This window comes from Schistocerca gregaria, chromosome 3 (genome assembly GCF_023897955.1).
Source record: "Schistocerca gregaria isolate iqSchGreg1 chromosome 3, iqSchGreg1.2, whole genome shotgun sequence".
Classification (NCBI taxonomy): Eukaryota; Metazoa; Arthropoda; class Insecta; order Orthoptera; family Acrididae; genus Schistocerca; species Schistocerca gregaria.
The window spans coordinates 328,460,730-328,481,017 of record NC_064922.1 but is presented as its reverse complement, the minus strand read 5'-3'; the positions used below and the strand labels follow the sequence as shown (position 1 = coordinate 328,481,017).

The window sequence follows — 20,288 nt, the reverse complement described above, 5'->3', positions numbered from 1 at the left end:
TGGTAATTAAATACAGATATGAAGGTGAGCTTTCGACTTTCACCTGCTTGATTTCTTCGTTGATTGTCCTCGGTGTCAACATACTGTACTGCTACACTGGCTGAAAAATGGGGGTGTGAAGTTCAACACTGACTACTTCAAATGATGTAGCTGACAGGTGCACATTTGCATTTCACAGTTCTTTACGTTCACTGTTCACACCCCCCCCCCTCCCTCCCTCCCAATAATACACAGTTACATGGCCAGTGCACTATTGTGTAATTTTCGATAAGTCTCATTAATAGGTTGCAAGCAGAAATCAACATACTGCTACAATAGTTTACCGTTGAACATCTGTGAGCAGTAAAAACCTAACCACACAGTTCTTGCCGCATAATACGATATGTGTTGAACAGACACTGTTGTTGTTTTAGCACCTGACCGATTACAGTTATTTCACAGTTAAGTGGGTGCATTGTTGTTGCTTTAACCAACAAGGGTTCCTCGTCTGAAACTCGGCCATGGACTGACTGTCTTGGGACCAAATATTGGGCCCTTATATATCATTGGACTAATAGGCACTGAAACTACACATTGTTCAATGTTTAATTTACAGAAATTACAATTAAAACATACCTCATTCAATGAACTAAATCTATCAAAAAAAATTGTTCTTTTTAACATTTTCCTCCACTACAAGGATTAAGCCAAATTATTTGTTTAAGTGATGACATTAACATATATAATTATAAAAATAATACTTTTGACAAAATTGGTCATTACTTTGGGATTAATTAAGGGCTGGCTTGGTAGCATGTTTCTGAACAGAGCCAAATAAGTACTTAAAGAATTCTATTAGTTGTTCCTCCAAATGTTTATAATTATTGTAGAATTTATATTTGTTTATAACAATAGAATTGAAGTTATGAAACAATTGCTGATTTCAGCCTATAACAAAAGATACTAACTAGGAATAGTCAAAATAAATTAGAAAATCAGTTACATACATAAAACTAAGCACAAAATTAATCTGGTGCTATATGCTTCAAAACTGAGGGTCAACCTGTATCTTTTATGAAAATACAGATTATACTCACATATGTTGATAATAATTAGTCAAGAATTTAAAAAATGAATTTTAATGAGGCAGATGGCAAAACAGGAGGGGAAGTAAAATTATCCCAGCTTGCATCATTACAAGCTGAGTGACAGATTGCAATTTAAATATGACCTAAATAATGAATTCCCTTTTTGAAGATGCAGTTGAATATTTTTAATGTTGGTGTGTTCAGTGAATGGAAAAAAAATTGTTGGTGTCCTCCAACTTGTTGGCATTATCATTTTGGATAATTTCTTGAACATATGCTTATCTCTCAAGATCATCACTTCTTGGACGTACAGTTGCAGCTGAACTTTCAACGACTGGAGAAAACTTCTTTCTTGATCTGAGAAAACAAAACACCAACATAAATTTATAGCATTTTTAGTTATAAGTTATTGTAGCTTACCTTACTTATAATGAATAAATGAGATTGTTCAGCTTCACACTGATAGAATTCTCTACAAGGACTCTGCAAGTGGTTGTACAGTGCATGGCAGAGGGTACATCATACCAATAATATATATTTTCTATGCTATTCTTTTTGTGTATTTAGCGAGAGAGAAAACTTACTATTTATGTACCCCTATAGTTACCTTACACTCACTCACCTTATTGTCATCATCCTCCCCCAAGATTGGTGGCAGCATAATAAGCACTCTCTCTTCCTTGAACATATGTTCCCTAAATTTCTCAAACAGGAAATTGTGAGATCTAAGTTACCTGAAATTTTGTTTCACTTTCATATCAGCTGTATTGACTTGTTAGGATCCTAACAGTGCACATTATCTATATGTTCCAAAAAGCCGAGAGCAAAAATATGATTTTTCAGGGAGTTGTATTTCAGTTTGTATCAATCAGAGATAAGGGGTCAAGAGGTTTGGATAGCCCTTGGCCTAGTGATCATTTGTATATATATCTGAAGAAAGGGCATATTGTAACTGTCCTACTGTACAGGGTCAAAATTTAAATGTTACGCACTTCCTCGAGCACAGGCAAATTGAGATAATCGGTTGGGTCTTTTCCGTTGGGTGTGTTCAAGGGTGGGGTTTAGGTGGCTTATAAAAGCACAATCGGTTCATGAGCGGTTTTCAAGACCACCAGTTTTTACCCTTTTTTTGCACTGTAGGCAACAATAATGCAAATAACTAAACATAGCAAATGGCTCAAAATTTAATTGTTTATTCCTTAGATGTTTATCTAGAAGTACCATTTTCTTATTTTCGAAAATCTTTCTCTGTTATCAAGATACACCCATAAAACCATGATTTTTTGGTACCAAAAAATCAGTTGTGCAGATAATTACTTCCGTAATTTCTGTTCCTGGCGAATTATTGAAATTTCTGCCATATTTTGTTAAGGAGATGTTCTCAGGTAATCCTGAAACTTTTTTTAGTATCATTATCCATTACTGTGATCCAGAGGTTCAAAGTTACCGTACTTAGGCATGTAATACCCAGTCTGAGGCATAAACATAGTTTTAACTGTTATAGCAAAATTTAGTCGTATGAATTTCTTTGTACTTGCAAATCAACAACAATTTTTTTATAGACCTAATATAATTAAATTTTTATTGAGACATTGGAGTCTCATTATTACCCTATTTTTTGTCTATTGTAGGAGTAGGTTAAAAATCATTTTTTATATCAAGTTGTGGAAAGTGAACGTGGGTTGGATGGGAAACGATTTTGTTTTAACCTTATATTTTTGTTTATACATGTTGAAGTATATAAATAAAGTGTCAAAACATTACTGACCTATAGAATTAGTTTATATAACCAGCACACCTTGCTGTAGCAGGAAAAGTAAAAAGATAACTATGTTCCTCTGACAGAAAAGTGGGGAACCAGCTGCCCCAGTCCTTTAACCCTCCTCCCCAGAAATTTTGGCATGCAAGGATATTCATCTTTTTTCGGCTTCAAGATAGTAGCAGAGAGAGTGGCACAGAGAGAGAGAGAGAGAGAGAGAGAGAGAGAGAGAGAGAGAGAGAGAGAGAGAGAGAGAGAGAGAGATATGGTAAGAGGGGGAAATGGTAGTGAAAGAGAAAGGGATGAATGAAGACAATAGCATTGGGGGCCAAAGACAGAGATAGTGATGGTCAGTGGGAGAAAGAGAAGATAAAAATGGATGGACATAGTAACAGAGGGACCAAGAGAGGGACAGTGAAAATAAAAATAAAAAAAAGGATGAGTGGAGAGCATACATAGGCTTAGGGGATCTGGACCATCCTAAACCAGCAAACTTTAAAACAGAGGTATAGGGGATGGTTTTTGGACCAAAATTTTAAATATGCGGGTATAGGGGAAAAACTAAGTTGGATTCCCCCAAATTTTTGAGCTGGTAAGGTATAGTAGAGCCATTGGCAGTGGAAAAAAAGGCAAAAGGAGTCAATGTAAAAAAGAGGAGGCAATGTCAGTGGGAGAGAAAAAGAGTGGGACAGAGACTGGCAGTGGAACAGAGCATTGAAAGTGGCAGAGAAGAGGACAGTGGGAAGAAAGAGGGAGAGAGAAAGTTACGAAGACAGTGATAGTGGAATAGAGAGACAAGAGAGAGAGAAAGGAGACAGTGGTAGAGAGAGGTATATATGGATAGTGGCAGTGAGAGGGAGGTGGTGAGTATGAAGGCTTAACTACAAAGAGAGACAAGACAAAAAGATTTAGAATGTTCCATGTTAAAAAATTATGGCTAGGAAGGCAGAATGAGGATTTAGGCAGCTGCTTCTGCACTTCTCTGCCAAGACCTTTTAAAGAGGGTAAATATTCACCTCCTTTGTGCTCTGACAGGAGTATTTTCCGCTGATGGAATAACACTCTAAGATTGGTCACAGTATCATCTTGTATCTGACTTTTTACATAGGCATTGCATTTTCCTAGAACCCTCCGACCAATGTCTTCACTTTGCCCTCTAGGATACTGCTTGCATGTGGTAATCACATTTCAATTTGCTTCTTAGTATTATCCCTAAATGCTTATCTCTTGACATGCCCATGGTGTTCACCATTAATCTTCTAATTGGATGCTTATTGACTTGTTTTCTCTTTGTTATAGGCATTACCTTACATTTATACACAATGTAGATTCATTACAGCAGGTGGAATTTATGTTAAGATCTTTGTGCATATCCGTATCATCCAAGATGATACTCTCCTGTAGAATGTTTCTCGAGAACATTATGATCATATCTTGGTTAGTAGTTGGTGATTTTGGTAGTGTTGAAGGTGTTCGGAAACCTAGGAACACAAAAAGTGTCTGTTAACCTCCATCTGTTCATAAGATGTCGTGTATGAATGAAGCAAGCTGTTTCACACGAGTAGTTTTTCTTGAAGCCATGCTAATTCTAAAGAGCAACTTGTTTTCCTCAGAGAACAACATAATTTGTGAGCATAAAATATGCTGTAGGATCGTGCAGTAGACAGGCCATCAGCAATATTGGTGTGTAATTATATGCATCTGATCTTCCACCCACTTGGAAACAGGGTGACCTTTGGTCTGCCCCAGTTATTGCAGACTGCTTGCTGTGCCTATTCTCAAAAAATATGAGCTAAGTGCATAAAGTTTTAAATAGAACCTTGGGTCCATCTAAACTTTTATCAGTTCATTTTGTTATTTTGTTTTGGACACATAGCGGCATGCTATGATGTCCTGGCATGGTTATTTCAGTGTGTACCAGAACTGTAGACATGTTCCAACAAACAAATGAAATTAAGTAAATAGCCTCATTTTTTGTTTTGTTTATTCAAGTGTGATTAAAACTTCTGCCATGTCTTATACACTGGTGTGCAAAACTTAAGAATGAAAGTAACTTTTGCCTGATGTGTTACTGCCAAGTAACATAGCTCGATGAAACTTGGCCCTTAAATAAAAAGAATGGTATAATACACAAGGCAACTGAAAGAAATATGCAATGAGACAAACAGAACTGACACTTTTATTCCACCTTCTTGCAGAGGCGGGGATTCCACCGCTGCGAGATTTGCGCCAACAACAGCTAATATCTTACGCACTCCGCATTCGCTGCACCTCAAAGCACCTTAATTATGGTCTCCTTTATCCAGACACGGAGATCAACCTCCTGCAGCGGCGGCCACGATGTGGACTTATTGTAGCTGACTGCATTCAGTCGCTCTTTTCTGAGCTCCAGCACTTCCCTTCACTGCATCTTTCCTCCGCTCACGCACGTACCCCTCCGTGGTGTGTCTCTCGGCCTCAGCTCTGTCTTGATCTCTCCATCAATTCAAAGGATTCTGTGCCTCCAGAGGCCCTTCATCACCAGTTCTACTGTCTCAGTTGATTCCAGGGTTCAGAAGTGATTTATACTGATGGCTCCATGGTTGCTGGTCACACTGGTTATGCTTACACCTATGTGAGACACATGGAACTTCGTTCCTTGCCAGATGGCTGTAGTGTTTTTGCTGCAGAATTAGTTGCAATCTTTTGCGCGCTGGACCATGTCAGCTTCTGCTCAGGACTGTCCTTCACTATCTGTAGTGACTCCTTGAGCAGTTTTCAAGCTATCAGCCAGTGCTTCCCTCACCACTCATTGGTCATAGCAATCCAGGACTCCTTTCTCTCCTCGATCAACGTGGATGCTCAGTGGTTTTCATTTGGACCCCAGGCCATGTTAGGATCCCTGGCAATGAACTTGGCGATTTACTGGCTAAATTGGCTACTAACAGGCCATCTCGTGCTATTGGCATTCCTGAAATAGACCTTCGCTTGGCATTACGTCGTCAGGTTTTGGGACTTTGGAATGCAGAAAGGCACACTCTTTCTTTGCCGAACAGGCTCAGGGCGATAAAGGATTCTACAACTATGTGGTGGCCTCTTGTAAGGCCTCAGTCGTCCTTTGCAGGCTCCACATCTGCCATACTTGGCTGACTCACAATTATCTCCTCCATCATGAGGACTCCCCTCTCTGTCATTGTGGATTGTTGTTGACTGTGGTTCACCATTTACTGGACTGTCCCAACGACGAGCCCTGCGACGGGCTCGTAGCTTTCCTGACTCGCTACCCTTGGCGTTAGCTGACAATGCCTCAGTGGCTGATCTCATTTTACGTTTTCTTTATGATTGGGGTTTTTATTGCTTATGGGGTCTGTTTCATCATGAGTGTCCATCTTGTCTACCTGTGCTTCTTCCTTCATGCTGCTGTCATTCATCGCGCTCTTTCCGTCCTCTCTTCTTCTGCCTTCTTCCTTCCGTCTCTGTCAATTGTTTGTAATTTTATGGCCATTATAGTTCCCTCTTATAGTGTGAAGTTTTATCGGTTTTAGTTACTGCAAGGTCAGAGGGGCTGATGACTGCGTAGTTTGGTCCCTTCTCCAATCCAGCCAACCAATCAACCAACTAACTTTTATTCAAAAGCAGTTATTATGTTGAAATGACTGCATTCATGATGGCATGTTAATGATTATCCCTGGGCATCACAAAAAGTGGGAGGCACTTCTTAATATGTTGTGTGACTGCCATGGACAGGAATTCATCCTCGGCAGCATGCTCCCATGCTAGTCCCAAGGGTGGTAAGGAGTTCTTGTGGTAGGCTTCCATTCTTCCTCCAGCCCACTTGGCAACTGGATGGTGGTCATTGGTGCATGGAGATGTGCTGTAATACATCTCCCCAATTCATCCCAGATGAGTTTGATAAGATTTAAGGCGAGTCAATTCACCAAATATTTTCTCATTCCAAGAGCTTCACCACGTGCACTGTTCAATGTGGTGAGCATAGTCATTCATAAAAATTAAGTAAAGGTGGAAAGCAACCCTGAAGGTGCATGTAGAGATAGTGCAGTATCACAATAATAATGACGATTGAGATTATTGTGTTGAAAGACTTGGAGAGGTCAGTATACCCTTGTAACATTATCCCTCCTCCCACCATAACAACTGGACCACCATCATACAGCATTGTCAAACATGATCCTTTGGTGCTCCAGGTGTTCTGGTGTGGAGAGACATAATGTTGCATGGATGTACAGAACTCCAATTCTGTGAACATGGTACCCTCAGCGGTCAACATTGTGACACTGTACTCCTTCCTCATGTGGGTAATTTCGGGGGTGTTACATCTCTTAGCTCGTAATTTTTTATGAAAATGCATGACCATGTATGACTAAATGATGATGGCGTCCTCTTGGGTAAAATATTCCGGAGGTAAAAAGTCTCCCATTCAGATCTCTGGGCGGGACTACTCTGGAGGATGCCGTTATCGGGAGAAAGAAAACTGGTGTTCTACGGAACGGAGTGTGGAATGTCAGATCCCTTAATCAGGCAGGTAGGTTAGAAAATTTAAAAAGGGAAATGGATAGGTTAAAGTTAGATATAGTGGGAACTAGTGAAGTTCTGTGGCAGGAGGAACAAGACTCCTGGTCAGGTGACTACAGGGTTATAAACACAAAATCAAATAGGGGTAATGCAGGAGTACGTTTAATAATGAATAAAAAAATAGGAGTTCGGGTAAGCTACTACAAACAACATAGTGAACGCGTTACTGTGGCCAAGATAGGCACAAAGCCCACACCTACTACAGTAGTACAGGTTTATATGCCAACTAGCTCTGCAGATGACGAAGAAATTGAAGAAATGTATGATCAAATAAAAGAAATTATTCAGATAGTGAAGGGTGACGAAAATTTAATAGTCATGGGTGACTGGAATTCGGTAGTAGGAAAAGCGAGAGAAGGAAACGTACTAGGTGACTATGGATTGGGGCTAAGAAATGAAAGAGGAACCCGCCTGGTAGAATTTTGCACAGAGCACAACTTAATCATAGCTAATACTTGGTTTAAGAATCATGAAAGAAGGTTGTATACATGGAAGAACACTGGAGATACTAGAAGGTTTCAGATAGATTATATAATGGTAAGACAGAGATTTAGGAACCAGGTTTTAAATTGTAAGACATTTCCAGGGGCAGATGTGGACTCTGACCACAATCTATTGGTTATGAACTGTAGATTAAAACTGAAGAAACAGCAAAAAGGTGGGAATTTAAGGAGATGGGACCTGGATAAACCGAAAGAACCAGAGGTTGTACAGAGTTTCAAGGAGAGCATAAGGGAACAATTGATAGGAATGGGGGAAAGAAATACAGTTGAAGAAGAATGGGTAGCTTTGAGGGATGAAATAGTGAAGACAGCAGAGGATCAAGTAGGTAAAAATACGAGGGCTAGTAGAAATCCTTGGGTAACAGAAGAGATACTGAATTTAATTGATAAAAGGAGAAAATACACAAATGCAGTAAGTGAAGCAGGCAAAAAGGAATACAAACGTCTCAAAAATGAGATTGACAGGAAGTGCAAAATGGCTAAGCAGGGATGGCTTAGAGGACAAATGTAAGGAAGTGGAGGCTTATCTCACTAGGGGTAAGATAGATATTGCCTACAGGAAAATTAAAGAGACCTTTGGAGAACAGAGAACCACTTGCATGAATATCAAGAGCTCAGATGGAAACCTAATTTTAAGCAAAGAAGGGAAAGCAGAAAGGTGGAAGGAGTATATAGAGGGTCTATAAAAGGGTGATGTTCTTGAGGACAATATTATGGAAATGGAAGAGGATGTGGATGAAGATGAAATGGGAGATATGATACTGCGTGAAGAGTTTGACAGAGCACTGAAAGACCTAAGTCGAAACAAGGCCCCCCCCCCGAATAGACAACATTCCATTAGAACTACTGTCAGCCTTGGGAGAGCCAGTCCTGACAAAACTCTACCATCTGGTGAGCAAGATGTATGAGACAGGCGAAATACCCTCAGACTTCAAGAAGAATATAATAATTCCAATCCCAAAGAAAGCAGGTGTTGACATATGTGAAAATTACCGAACTATCAGTTTAATAAGTGACAGCTGCTAAATACTTACGCGAGTTCTTTACAGACGAATGGAAAAACTAGTAGAAGCCGACCTCGGGGAAGATCAGTTTGGATTCCGTAGAAATGTTGGAACACGTGAGGCAATACTGACCCTACGACTTATCTTAGAAGAAAGATTAAGGAAAGGCAAACCTACGTTTCTAGCATTTGTAGACTTAGAGAAAGCTTTTGGCAATGTTGATTGGAGTAATCTCTTTCAAATTCTGAAGGTGGCAGGGGGTAAAATACAGGGAGCGAAGAAGCAGATGGCAGTTACAGGAGTCGAGGGACATGAAAGGGAAGCAGTGGTTGGGAAGGAAGTGAGGCAGGATTGTAGCCTCTCCCCAATGCTATTCCATCTGTATATTGAGCAAGCAGTAAAGGAAACAAAAGGAAAGTTCAAAATAGGCATTAAAATCCATGAAGAAGAAATAAAAACTTTGAGGTTTGCCGATAACATTGTAATTCTGTCACACAGCAAAGGACTTGGAAGAGCAGTTGAACGGAATGGACAGTGTTTTGAAAGGAGGGTATAAGATGAACATCAACAAAAGCAAAATGAGGATAGTGGAATGTAGTCGAATTAAGTCGGGTGATGCTGAGGGAATTGGATTAGGAAATGAGACACTTAAAGTAGTAAAGGAGTTTTGCTATTTGGGGACCAAAATAACTGAAGATGGTCAAAGTAGAGAGGATATAAAATGTAGACTGGCGATGGCAAGGAAAGTGTTTCTGAAGAAGAGAAATTTGTTAACATCGAGTATAGATTTAAGTTTCAGGAAGTCGTTTCTGAAAGAATTTGTATGGAGTGTAGCCATGTATGGAAGTGAAACATGGCCAATAAATAGTTTCGACAAGAAGAGAATAGAAGCTTTCGAAATGTGGTGCTACAGAAGAATGCTGAAGATTAGATGTATAGATCACATAACTAATGAGGAGGTATTGAATAGAATTGGGGGGAAGAGGAGTTTGTGGCACAACTTGACTAGAAGAAGGGATCGGTTGGTAGGACATGTTGTGAGGCATCAAGGGATCACCAATTTAGTACTGGAGGGCAGCATGGAGGGTAAAAATCGTAGAGGGAGACCAAGAGATGAATACACTAAGCAGATTCAGAAGGATGTAAGCTACAGTAGGTACTGGGTGATGAAGAAGCTTGCACAAGATAGAGTAGCATGGAGAGCTGCATCAAACCAGTCTCAGGACTGAAGACAACAACAACGACAACAACAACAACAATGACCACTTAGAAAATCACAGGCGGTGGAGCCCATGGAATTAGAGGATATTTGGCGAATGGAGTGGCCTGCCCATTCCTCCTTAAATTGCATCAAGCACATGTTTGATGCATTGGGGAGACAAATTTCAGCACATCCACCTGTGCTAACAACCATCCAGCAGTTGTCAACCAAGGTGCTGCAGGACCGGAACAGACTACTACAATAACTCCTTACCAACCCTGTGGCCAGTGTGGGAGCACAGTGCAGCGCATGCATTGCCATCTGCAGTGGTTACACACCCTATTAACAACGATGTCTCACCTTTTGTAATGTCCGGGAAACCGTCATGAATCACGATGACTGTTGTGTAACCATTGTCTCTGAATAAAAATGTAATTTCTGTTCCTCTGTTTGCACATTTCTTTAAGTTATACTGTAGTAGTTATTTCAGTGTGTGGTCAAAATTTCATGAGCTGTGTTACTTGGCAGTGATATGTCACGTGAAAGTTACTTTCATCCTTTAGTTTTGCGCACTAGTGTATTAAAGTAAATCCCCAATTTTGCTTTCTTGCATTTTACAGTTTCCTACTTTTTAAGTTCAGTTTTGTTAGTCCTAACAAATGTCCTGTTCTCTCAATACATAGCTTTCCTGTTAATTAGTCTGTGTTAAAAAATTTCCCAAATTTTAAGTTTTCTTTGCTGTTGCCTCAATTTTTGTGCAAATAATGTAAAATGTGCATCTTATTCCTGCTCAAAGTCAGCTTTGGAATAAAGCAGAAAATGCACACTATACGCAAAGTTATTGACTGTATTAAATAGCTTTAGCATGGTAAGCAAGATTTTCATTGTCGGTGAGTTGGGTCACAGCCGTCTGCAATGTTTGGAAGGGTGGAAAGTATGCCAAGTCACAGCCTTAATGATAGTCACAACCTGATAATAGTGACTCTAGTAGCTATCTCCCTTCTCCTCATTGCATTGTACTACAGCAGTTCTAATTTAATTTCAGTCATTTATACAAATAAACACCGAATTGAAGACCACTGTCTCTGTGATGTTCTCTTACGAATTGTCATTAGTTACACGTGAAATACACTAGTATTAAGTGGGCAGTCTTAGATTGGTGTGACCTGACGTCAGACATACACATTCCTCCTCAAGATACTCTGTAACATAATTTCAACCCTCTTTCTCACCCAGGACATCTCTGAGCTAAGTGACTCCCTTGTTGGCAACGAGCTGTAGATTTCATGCCTATTTCTGTTTACAAAGACTGCCAACTTTAGTGTTGTAGTCAATATCGTGCTACAAGTTTTATTTCCGTAATTTTATGATTATCAATAATATGTCACATTAGAACATGAAAATCTTTTTATTGTGGTTTCACAAAAGATGTTTGCTTTACTGTTGTTTACACCGTTGGACACGATCAGAATGAAAAGGGTCCGCACACGTGTGTGTGTGTGTGTGTGTGTGTGTGTGTGTGTCAGCACTTGGCCATTGCCTTTGTGATTGATGCTGTGTATACTGTGGAGAGACAGTTAGAGCTAATTGCTCTTAGAAAGAAACAAAAACAATTATTTTATATTTCTTATAATTTTATATTATTACACTGAAGAGCCAAAGAAACTAGTACACCTGTCTCCTTACTGTGTAGCCCCCCCCCCCCCCCCCCCCTTTTCTGCTGGCCGCAGTGGCCGAGCGGTTCTAGGCACTTCAGTCTGGAATTGCGTGACCTCTACGGTCGCAGATGAATCCTGCTTCGGGCATGGATGTGTGTGATGTCCTTAGGTTAGTTTGGTTTAAGTAGTTCTAAGTTCTAGGGGACTGATGACCTCAGATGTTAACTCCTATAGTGCTCAGAACCATTTGAACCATTTTATCATTTGTGTTTCACTGCTGTTGTAACACACTAGTACAGTAGTATCCTCCTATGTAATAAATACCTGTATAAATGCCAAATTTAATGTTCTCAAAGGAAAATGCAGTGAAGAAAACTAATAAAGAATTGCTGATCATACTTGCTTTCAGGAGGTGAAATTTGTAGCACTGCTGATACACAAAAAAAGTGACATGTGCTCTCTTCCAGTGGTGTGTGTGTGTGTGTGTGTGTGTGTGTGTGTGTGTAAACTAATAGCCTCTTCACCAGGGATAAGAGAGAGGTAGTATGGAGATGGTTAAAAGGAAAGGGCAGGCCACTCCAACTTCAGGATAAGAGGGGACTCATCTGTGGTGACATGGTTAGGCAAGGACACTTAATGCTCTGACCATTATTCAGTAGCTTTATTGATAGAGGAGTGCTCTATCAACACTGGTTTGCAATGCATATTTGGCTTCCCTGCATCCTTCCATCCCTTCCCCTACCCTACACTGAAGGTAATGGAGCAAACAGTGTGGGACATTCATTAAATTAGTTAGCATTTTGTTCCCATGGTGTTGTGCACAGGATCCATCATGTGCTTAAAGCATAGAAATTAGTAAAGGTTAACAGAAAAAAATCTTCAAGAAAATAATTTCCATGTTCCTAGTTGGGAGAGCAGGCATTACTAAATTCACAAAGTAGAGATATTAATGTGTTGTTGGGTGGCCAGTATATCGTTTCATTCTTCTCACTGAGAATTGTTGCTTTTGTGGCACAGTTGTGAAAATTCTGAAAGTAAACACACCTTCAGTATGAACTTTTTTTAATATAGATTATTCAGGAAGAAATGTAATGGAACCACCTGTTCAAAGAGAGATTATATATTGTTGTCATTAATGTAGTTGTTTTTCCTTTTAAGGTACGTTGTTGTTGTATCCAAACACCTGAAAAAAATGTAACATTATCCACATTTTGATAAGGCATACTTCTACCATGTAGATGTCTGATGCTGTGCTCCACTTCCTGGGAACGTTCCTTACCTCACCTCGTGCGGTAGCGTTCTCGCTTCCCACGCCCGGGTTCCCGGGTTCGATTCCCGGCGGGGTCAGGGATTTTCTCTGCCTCGTGATGGCTGGGTGTTGTGTGATGTCCTTAGGTTAGTTAGGTTTAAGTAGTTTTAAGTTCTAGGGAACTGATGACCATCGATGTTAAGTCCCATAGTGCTCAGAGCCATTTGAACGTACCTCACCCACTAAGTCTAAGTCATAAGTGTAACTGTTATCAAACTTCACTTACTTGCATCACCGTTTTTTTAAAGCCCTTCTGTTTATATCTAGAAAGAGTGAGCAATAATTTCATGCTGATTCTTTCTCAGGTGCCATTTTTGTCACACTTTAGCCTTCCTTGCCTTGATATGCCTAGTTGTACTTATCTTTCCCTTTATTTTTCCATCCCTGCTTACTGTGTGGATCTTTTGGTGATATTTTCCAGATAAACAATCAGAAACTGAGTGTGACGATGGACAATGTAGCACTGTGTGTATTACAGAATGCTGATGGAAAGTGGAAACCAAAGGATAGATCCAGGTAAATCATTAAATTACTTGAAAATAGTGTGAACACAATGTGATTATGGTAGTTTGTCACTACAAAGATTAAGCTTTAATCATATCTGTGTTGTCTTATTATCTGTGAGCAGTGTGTGCTTTGCAGACAAAACTGTTACTTGTGGTAGAGTTGGACGTGTGTAGAGCAAGAAAGTTTAGTAAAATTTACCAACTGTTAACATAATTCTCTTCAAATTATACTTCAGTATAGGTCCTAACTATATATGTACTGCTGGAAAAAATATTAGTACATGTGTAAAGACGACATCGGTTTTGATCCGATGACAGCATATGCCACCTGAGGAATAGTGGATGTACTGATAATGGTTTCAGTGTCATGTGCTAAAGGTAGCATAGAGGAATAGCTACCAGAGCACCATCTGTGTCTACCGTTTAATAGGGAATGCTCACAGCCCAAAGGCTCAGTGTGATGCAGACATGTGAAAGAGGTAGGCAACCATGCCATGGAGATGCACTTGTGCTTCCTACAACCAACTGAGTGAGTTTGAAACGGGTCAAATTGTGGCTTTCAGAGTGGCAGATGGTTCTTCTGAAAAACTGCTACACAAGTTGGATGTGCTGTGTCAGTTGTGGCCATGTGAATGTTCTCACACCTGTAGATGAAGTTCTGGACATCCATGCAGCACAGACACCCGCCATGATCATTGTATTGTAATAAAGGCAGCAATGACAGACTATACAGCTGCCACAGTACAGATAAGAAGGTTTTTGAGAACAGATGTGTCAACACGAACTGTTGTGAGCTGGTTATCAGCAGTGGGCACGCAGATCTATAGTATGTTTTCCATTCACAGCACAGCATGACATGCACGGCTCAAGCGATATTGCCAGAGGATCACTTGGAACATGGAAAGTGTGCCATGGTATTTAGTGATGAAAGCAGATTCTGCTTACCCACAAGTGATGGTCATTTGCGCATACGACATAAATCTGGCGAGCACTGTCTAGTAGAGTGCATTCGTCCAATTCAACAAAGACACACTGCCGCCCACCCCCACCTCCAACCCCTCAGGCCTTATGGTCTGTGGTGTGAGAAAATACAACTCTCATTCACCTTGGTGTTTTGGAAAAGGACACTAATTAGCGCTCGGTATGTGCAGAATGTTATAGACATATTCTTCTGCTGTTCTTGCAACAGGAGGGTGAAGTGTCATTTTCTGCACATGAAACTCAATGTGCTCCACAACACGAGCAGAAACTTCCCTGCCGAGCAAGCTCTCTGGACTTTTCTCCAGTGGAGCACATGTGTGATATGATGGGATGAGAAGTGACTCGTGCAACTCTTCAACCAACAACTCTTACATAACCCTATGTGAAAGGGCCATGCAGGCATGGCTTAACATATCCCAAGACAGTATTTGCCATCTGTGTGATTAACTGGATGCCAGAGTCAGTGCCTGCATAGGCTACGCAATGTACCGATATGGGGTGCCTCAGCATAGGTTGATACCTGGTACCTCAGATCCGCTTGTGCTGTTCATATGTAAATGTAATCTTTTCATGTACTCCATATGCACTCGTGCAACAATAAATCTTGAGTGAAATGGAAGCCTCTAAAAGTGTGTACTAACACTTTTTCCAGTGGTATATTTCTTTCCTGCTAATTTAATGGGGTATTGTGGTACATTGTCAATGAAAATAATAGGTCAGTTGATGACAGTGGCATTGTTGCACATAAGAAGTTGCTGGTTTTTTTCCATATAAATTTTCCTTTCTAACCATCAGTAAGTGAGTAGAAACTATGGTTTAAGTATGAATTAAATAATTAGTAGTTTTATTATGTATGAGAATTAGTAAAGATATAATAATCTTTTGTTGTTGTTTTTCGTGCCTGCACTTCATCTAACTGCTGAGCACAGTGTTAACAGAACTCACTAAGGACATGTTTAGTACTGTTGAATGACTAAGTACAAAAATCTACAAAGTAGTATAAAAATATCACCTGCATTGCGGCACAGCACCTGTAAGCAGTATATCATACGTGAAATTTTTGTAATAAGTTCTCAAGTTCTATCTTAGGTCAAGTAACAACTATTATTCCAGTTAATTTTATGTATTGAGGCTTTAGTTGATAGCCTTGACTGTAGATCGAAACTAGTAACAGTTTTGAATAAATGGAGTCTCAAACAAAAGTGACACCTTGTGATTTCCAAAGACAAAGACTTAAATTGCCAGGGACTCTTTAATAACATCATCAGTGTTAAAATGCTATAATTGATTTGTTGCTCAGTAATAGGACGGAGGAACAATAAACATGTATGACTTTGTCCACTATTGCTTCTTGCGTTTTTTGCCCTGAAACCTACTTTTTTGGACAGATAACCCTTTCCATGCAGTATGATACAGTGTAACAGTAATTTGGTGTTCCATTTAAATACTTGCTACGTTCATCAGTGCAGGAAAAATATGCATTAGCTTTATGTTTATTTGCTATATATAGCCCCAATTTTGTGATGTGATTTATGTATAAGACTAGAACAACATTTTTATGTACTAGATTAAAATATGTAATACTGTAAGGTGCTGTTCAGAAAAGAAAAATGACTGTGTATTCAAATAATTTGAGATAAAAAATTTTCACCATTAATTTTTTGCCTAAAATAGCTGTGGTTCTTTTTTCAGTGTTTAGACTTGAGATATGTGTGTATTATTGGTATGAAGTTAAGCCTACAGCCAGTGTGAAGAAAATATGAAACATACTGAGTTGTATTGATAATTTTCTTTTGTGTAAATAAATTGTGGACTAAGGACTGTATAGTGTACAGGAAATTGCACAAGTCTAGTGTTACCAATGGTAAAATCAAGAGATTTATAATTTTAGAACAGGAGAGACAAGCAGTTCAATGAAAATTGATCGTAGAACTCTCCTGTCATTAAGAGAGGAGATTTCTGAGTGATGTAATAGCCATTATATCAGTAATGTTCAAAATTTCAGTTGATAGAAATGGATACTAAGACTGAGCATCTATTAACAAGAGGCTCTTCACACATAAATCTCCTCAAAATTGCAGTAATAATAAAGGAAAATTGGGAATTTGTTTTACGAGTAGTAAATGAAACTTATGCAAGCTCTATGTTAGTACCAAATAATTATTAGGAACATAACAGAAATAGTAATGGTTTCTGCTCTGGAAATCTGTCTGAATTTATTATTGTAGAAGAGAAGTAAACTATCAGTACACTATTTTTGTATGTGCTATTGTTTCAAAGTGCTAGAGAGATATATTGAAAAATCCCTAGGTGACAGTGACCATTTTAAAGTGCTCATGTCACTTCTATGCCACCATTCATCAAGCCGACCATCACTTCAGAAGGCGAACTGGCAGACCTATACCAATGATGCCGTCTTTGCAGCCTGCCCATCGGGAGCCGTCCATGATGTTCTCAAAGACATCTCTGCTGCTGTCATGGATGCTGCCAAAATGTTGGTCCCACTTTCCACGGGCACTGTGACATCAATGGTCAATCTTGTGGTGGTTGGAAGAAATTGTATCAACAATCTGAGCTTGTTAAGGTGCTCTTCAACAATATAAGCAACACTCCATAGTGGCCTACTTATTATATTTAATCTTTAAGCAGTTTGCATGCAGGGGCTCTGCTTAATTAAGCAAAGGAAGGAACAATGCTGGGAATTTTACGCTTCCTCTTTGGGAATGCATTGCATCTTCCTTCTAGGTATGGTCAAAGATGACCTTCTGGACTGTCAGTGGCCAACAACCGTCTCTAGTCTCTTGCTTAATGGTAGAGTCTCTGCCAACTCATATATCAGTAAGGGGTGGAGAGGGGGAGATATTTGAAAATTCATGCAATTCTTATAACTAAGGTAGCCAATGATTTTGTTTTCAGTTTTTCTGTGGAGGCGAATTCACTGGACTCTGCGGCTGTTTTAGTGCAGCAACGAGCTTATGAAGAACTAGTGGACTTCGACAATCATCTAGATGATATCTCACTGGACTGGACAAATGCTCAATTAAATGATATAATAGATAATGCAGTTCAGGTGGTAGGTTAAGAGATTGTATATATGTATATATTTTTAAAAAAGTCCCTGAGGTGATAACCAGATTATATATCATCTCAGGCTCATACCTCTGCATTTGTTGATGAGGAACAGAAAATTTATATTATTTATATAACTGCTGGACAGTTTTGTTGTTCTCAGACCAAGGATTGTGGATGAAGCACATCTTGAATATATCTGTGGCAATATTCTCAATGTGACAAGCACCTAAAATGTGATGACCTCCTTCACATCTGCAAGCATTCCAAGACTGGAAGTCATTCTCCTTTTTAAAGTGTTTAGTGGTGTCAGTGATATTAAATTAAATTTTCTGCTGACAATAGGGCATTCTTGTTGTTTATCACTGACATTAAATTGCAAAAAGCACCATTTGCAAAAGATATATGTGCATATTTAATGTTGAGTTCGCTGTTAGACCATATGACATGTTCTAATATTTTGTAGTTTTCATCAGTATGTGCAACAGTGAATAACTCCACTTCTTGTACCTTGTATTGTAATTTACACACAGTTTGCCTGAGCCAAAAATTGTGTGTCACACAGATTTTGTGTGTGTTGTTATGATTTAGTTATTGTGTATGGTTTGTTTGATTGTATATATATAACTTTAAATTGACAGGATGGAATTTGAAATTAAACTTGTAAGTTGTTGAAATTGATACAATTCATAGATAATGTAAGAAAAAAATACCTATTGTATTGATCCTTGCAACCTTGAGATTTCAAAGTTGTTCAATCGATTGTTACAGTTATTTTTTGTTTCTATTTGTGCAGTAGATATTTTGACATGACAATTATATAAAAACGAGAAGATTTATCTACATTTATTACGTACAGATACAACTACTGTCACATTCAGTACAATTAGTCTGTTCTGCTCATGGAACTAATTTACCCTATTTTGCCCCAAGCAGAACATTTGTTTCTAGAAACAATGACACAGGTTATCCAGTCAGTTAACATATTGATTATGATATATTTCTGTGAGTGTAACATTTTATCAACTTACTAACAAGTAACTTTTCTTAGAGATGAAAATCAACTGTCTGAACCTCTAAAGCTTATTCAGAAATTTTTAAGACTATACAGATTGCATACCTGATGTTCCTGCACATGCAACAATAAACTCAAGAATTTGCTCTTGTTGGTTTACGTACTCTTCCAGCTCTTCATAGTAACAGGAGACATATGTACATTTTTTGTGTTTTTCTTTTCTTCTCACATAGATAAATTATAAATTGTTATATGCTCATAAAAGTGTCAAAGGAGCAATTGCCTTTGGACTGTATATATCCTCATAGGGAAACAATAAGAATACTTCTCATGATAGTTAAATGTCCCTTCCCCCCTGCCCCATACTACATATCATTCCTACACAGTACACCCTTCTGTCACTCATCCGTGCCTTCGAATGCCGTGTGCATTGCAACACCTGTAGTCTTCTACACTTACCCTTCCATGTCATTGCCTCCTAGGTGATGAATTTCACGTGCATTTATTTCTGATTGTTATCTCCAGCTAACATAATCAGCAGAGCAAGACTTAGCAGTGAAAGCTACAGTTTTTTATAAGTCTTAATATCTATGCTCCCATCACTCAGCAGTTTATATCCTGTAATCAAGCTTATTTTGTTGACAGTTGTATAATCATCTTTCTCTGTAATGATGTCCATTCTTTCTCACCTTGTTCTTTCCATTTCACTGTGTTTCATTCTGTTGGTCAGTCTCTTTAAGTGGCATTTTCTCATATTTTCTCTCCAATTTTGCCACATCACTCTTCAACTTTTAATGTGCGTTTCTTTGTTTCTGGTAACTAGTTTACAATCACATATCTCCACTATCCAGTTGCTCATCTATGTATACACTGCATCCTCTGTAAGTCTTCTTACCCACATCTGCATGCTCATAGTTACTGTAAAAAAGTGTGTAATTTATTTGCATTTGTAAGCTGGCAATAAGAACGTTTTTCTGCAGTGATTATTTTTACAGTCATGTACAACAGCAAATTTGCTTTTTTTTATGTGAATTACAGCAATGTTTTTTGTACCACATAAGACATTGAGTACAAATACAAGAGAACACTTTCATAAAAATCAAAACAATATTTTCAAGAAGATGCAGTCAGCCTCTCTTTCAGTGTGTGTGCGTGTGTGTGTGTGTGTGTGTGTGTGTGTGTGTGTGTGAGAGAGAGAGAGAGAGAGAGAGAGAGAGAGAGAGAGAGAGAGAGAGAGAGAGAGAGACTGAGACTTTTCCTCATATATAAATTATGTTCCATACTAGATACATGTATTCTTCATATTTCTTGTGCATCTTGTTCACTTTGCTGTCTGTTCCTGGTTAAGTGCATTGGAACTTGAGTATGTGGCTGTAGGCATGGCTCCTAGCAATTGTGGCATCTTCAGTAAACTATCCATAGTGTCTGTTACATAGCAAGATGTATGTCATCAGCATAATAATACAGCTCGTAATCTTTGTGGTTATTTTTATGTCTAGAGGTGTGGTATTGCCATCATAGCCACTGATTGAAACAGATCAAATACAGACAGAAATTCAGTGTGCTGCAATTCTAAAACCTATTGAGAACTTGGTTCATGAGGGTCACAAAAATGCTGAACATTAATTAAAAACAGATGTCCTT

General features: G+C 38.9%; 1 protein-coding gene across 1 annotated transcript in view; it reads left to right on the top strand.

The window, feature by feature from the left end:
- Positions 1 to 19,562, top strand: part of LOC126354882 (ER membrane protein complex subunit 8-like) — a 44,289-nt gene extending 24,727 nt beyond the window's left edge. Inside the window, exons 4-5 of the mRNA XM_050004928.1 lie at positions 13,495 to 13,589; positions 17,477 to 19,562. Of these exons, the coding sequence (XP_049860885.1) occupies positions 13,495 to 13,589; positions 17,477 to 17,642 (261 nt within the window). The 3' untranslated portion in view covers positions 17,643 to 19,562. The remainder of the gene's footprint in view (positions 1 to 13,494; positions 13,590 to 17,476) is intronic.
- Positions 19,563 to 20,288: the final 726 nt, after the last annotated feature.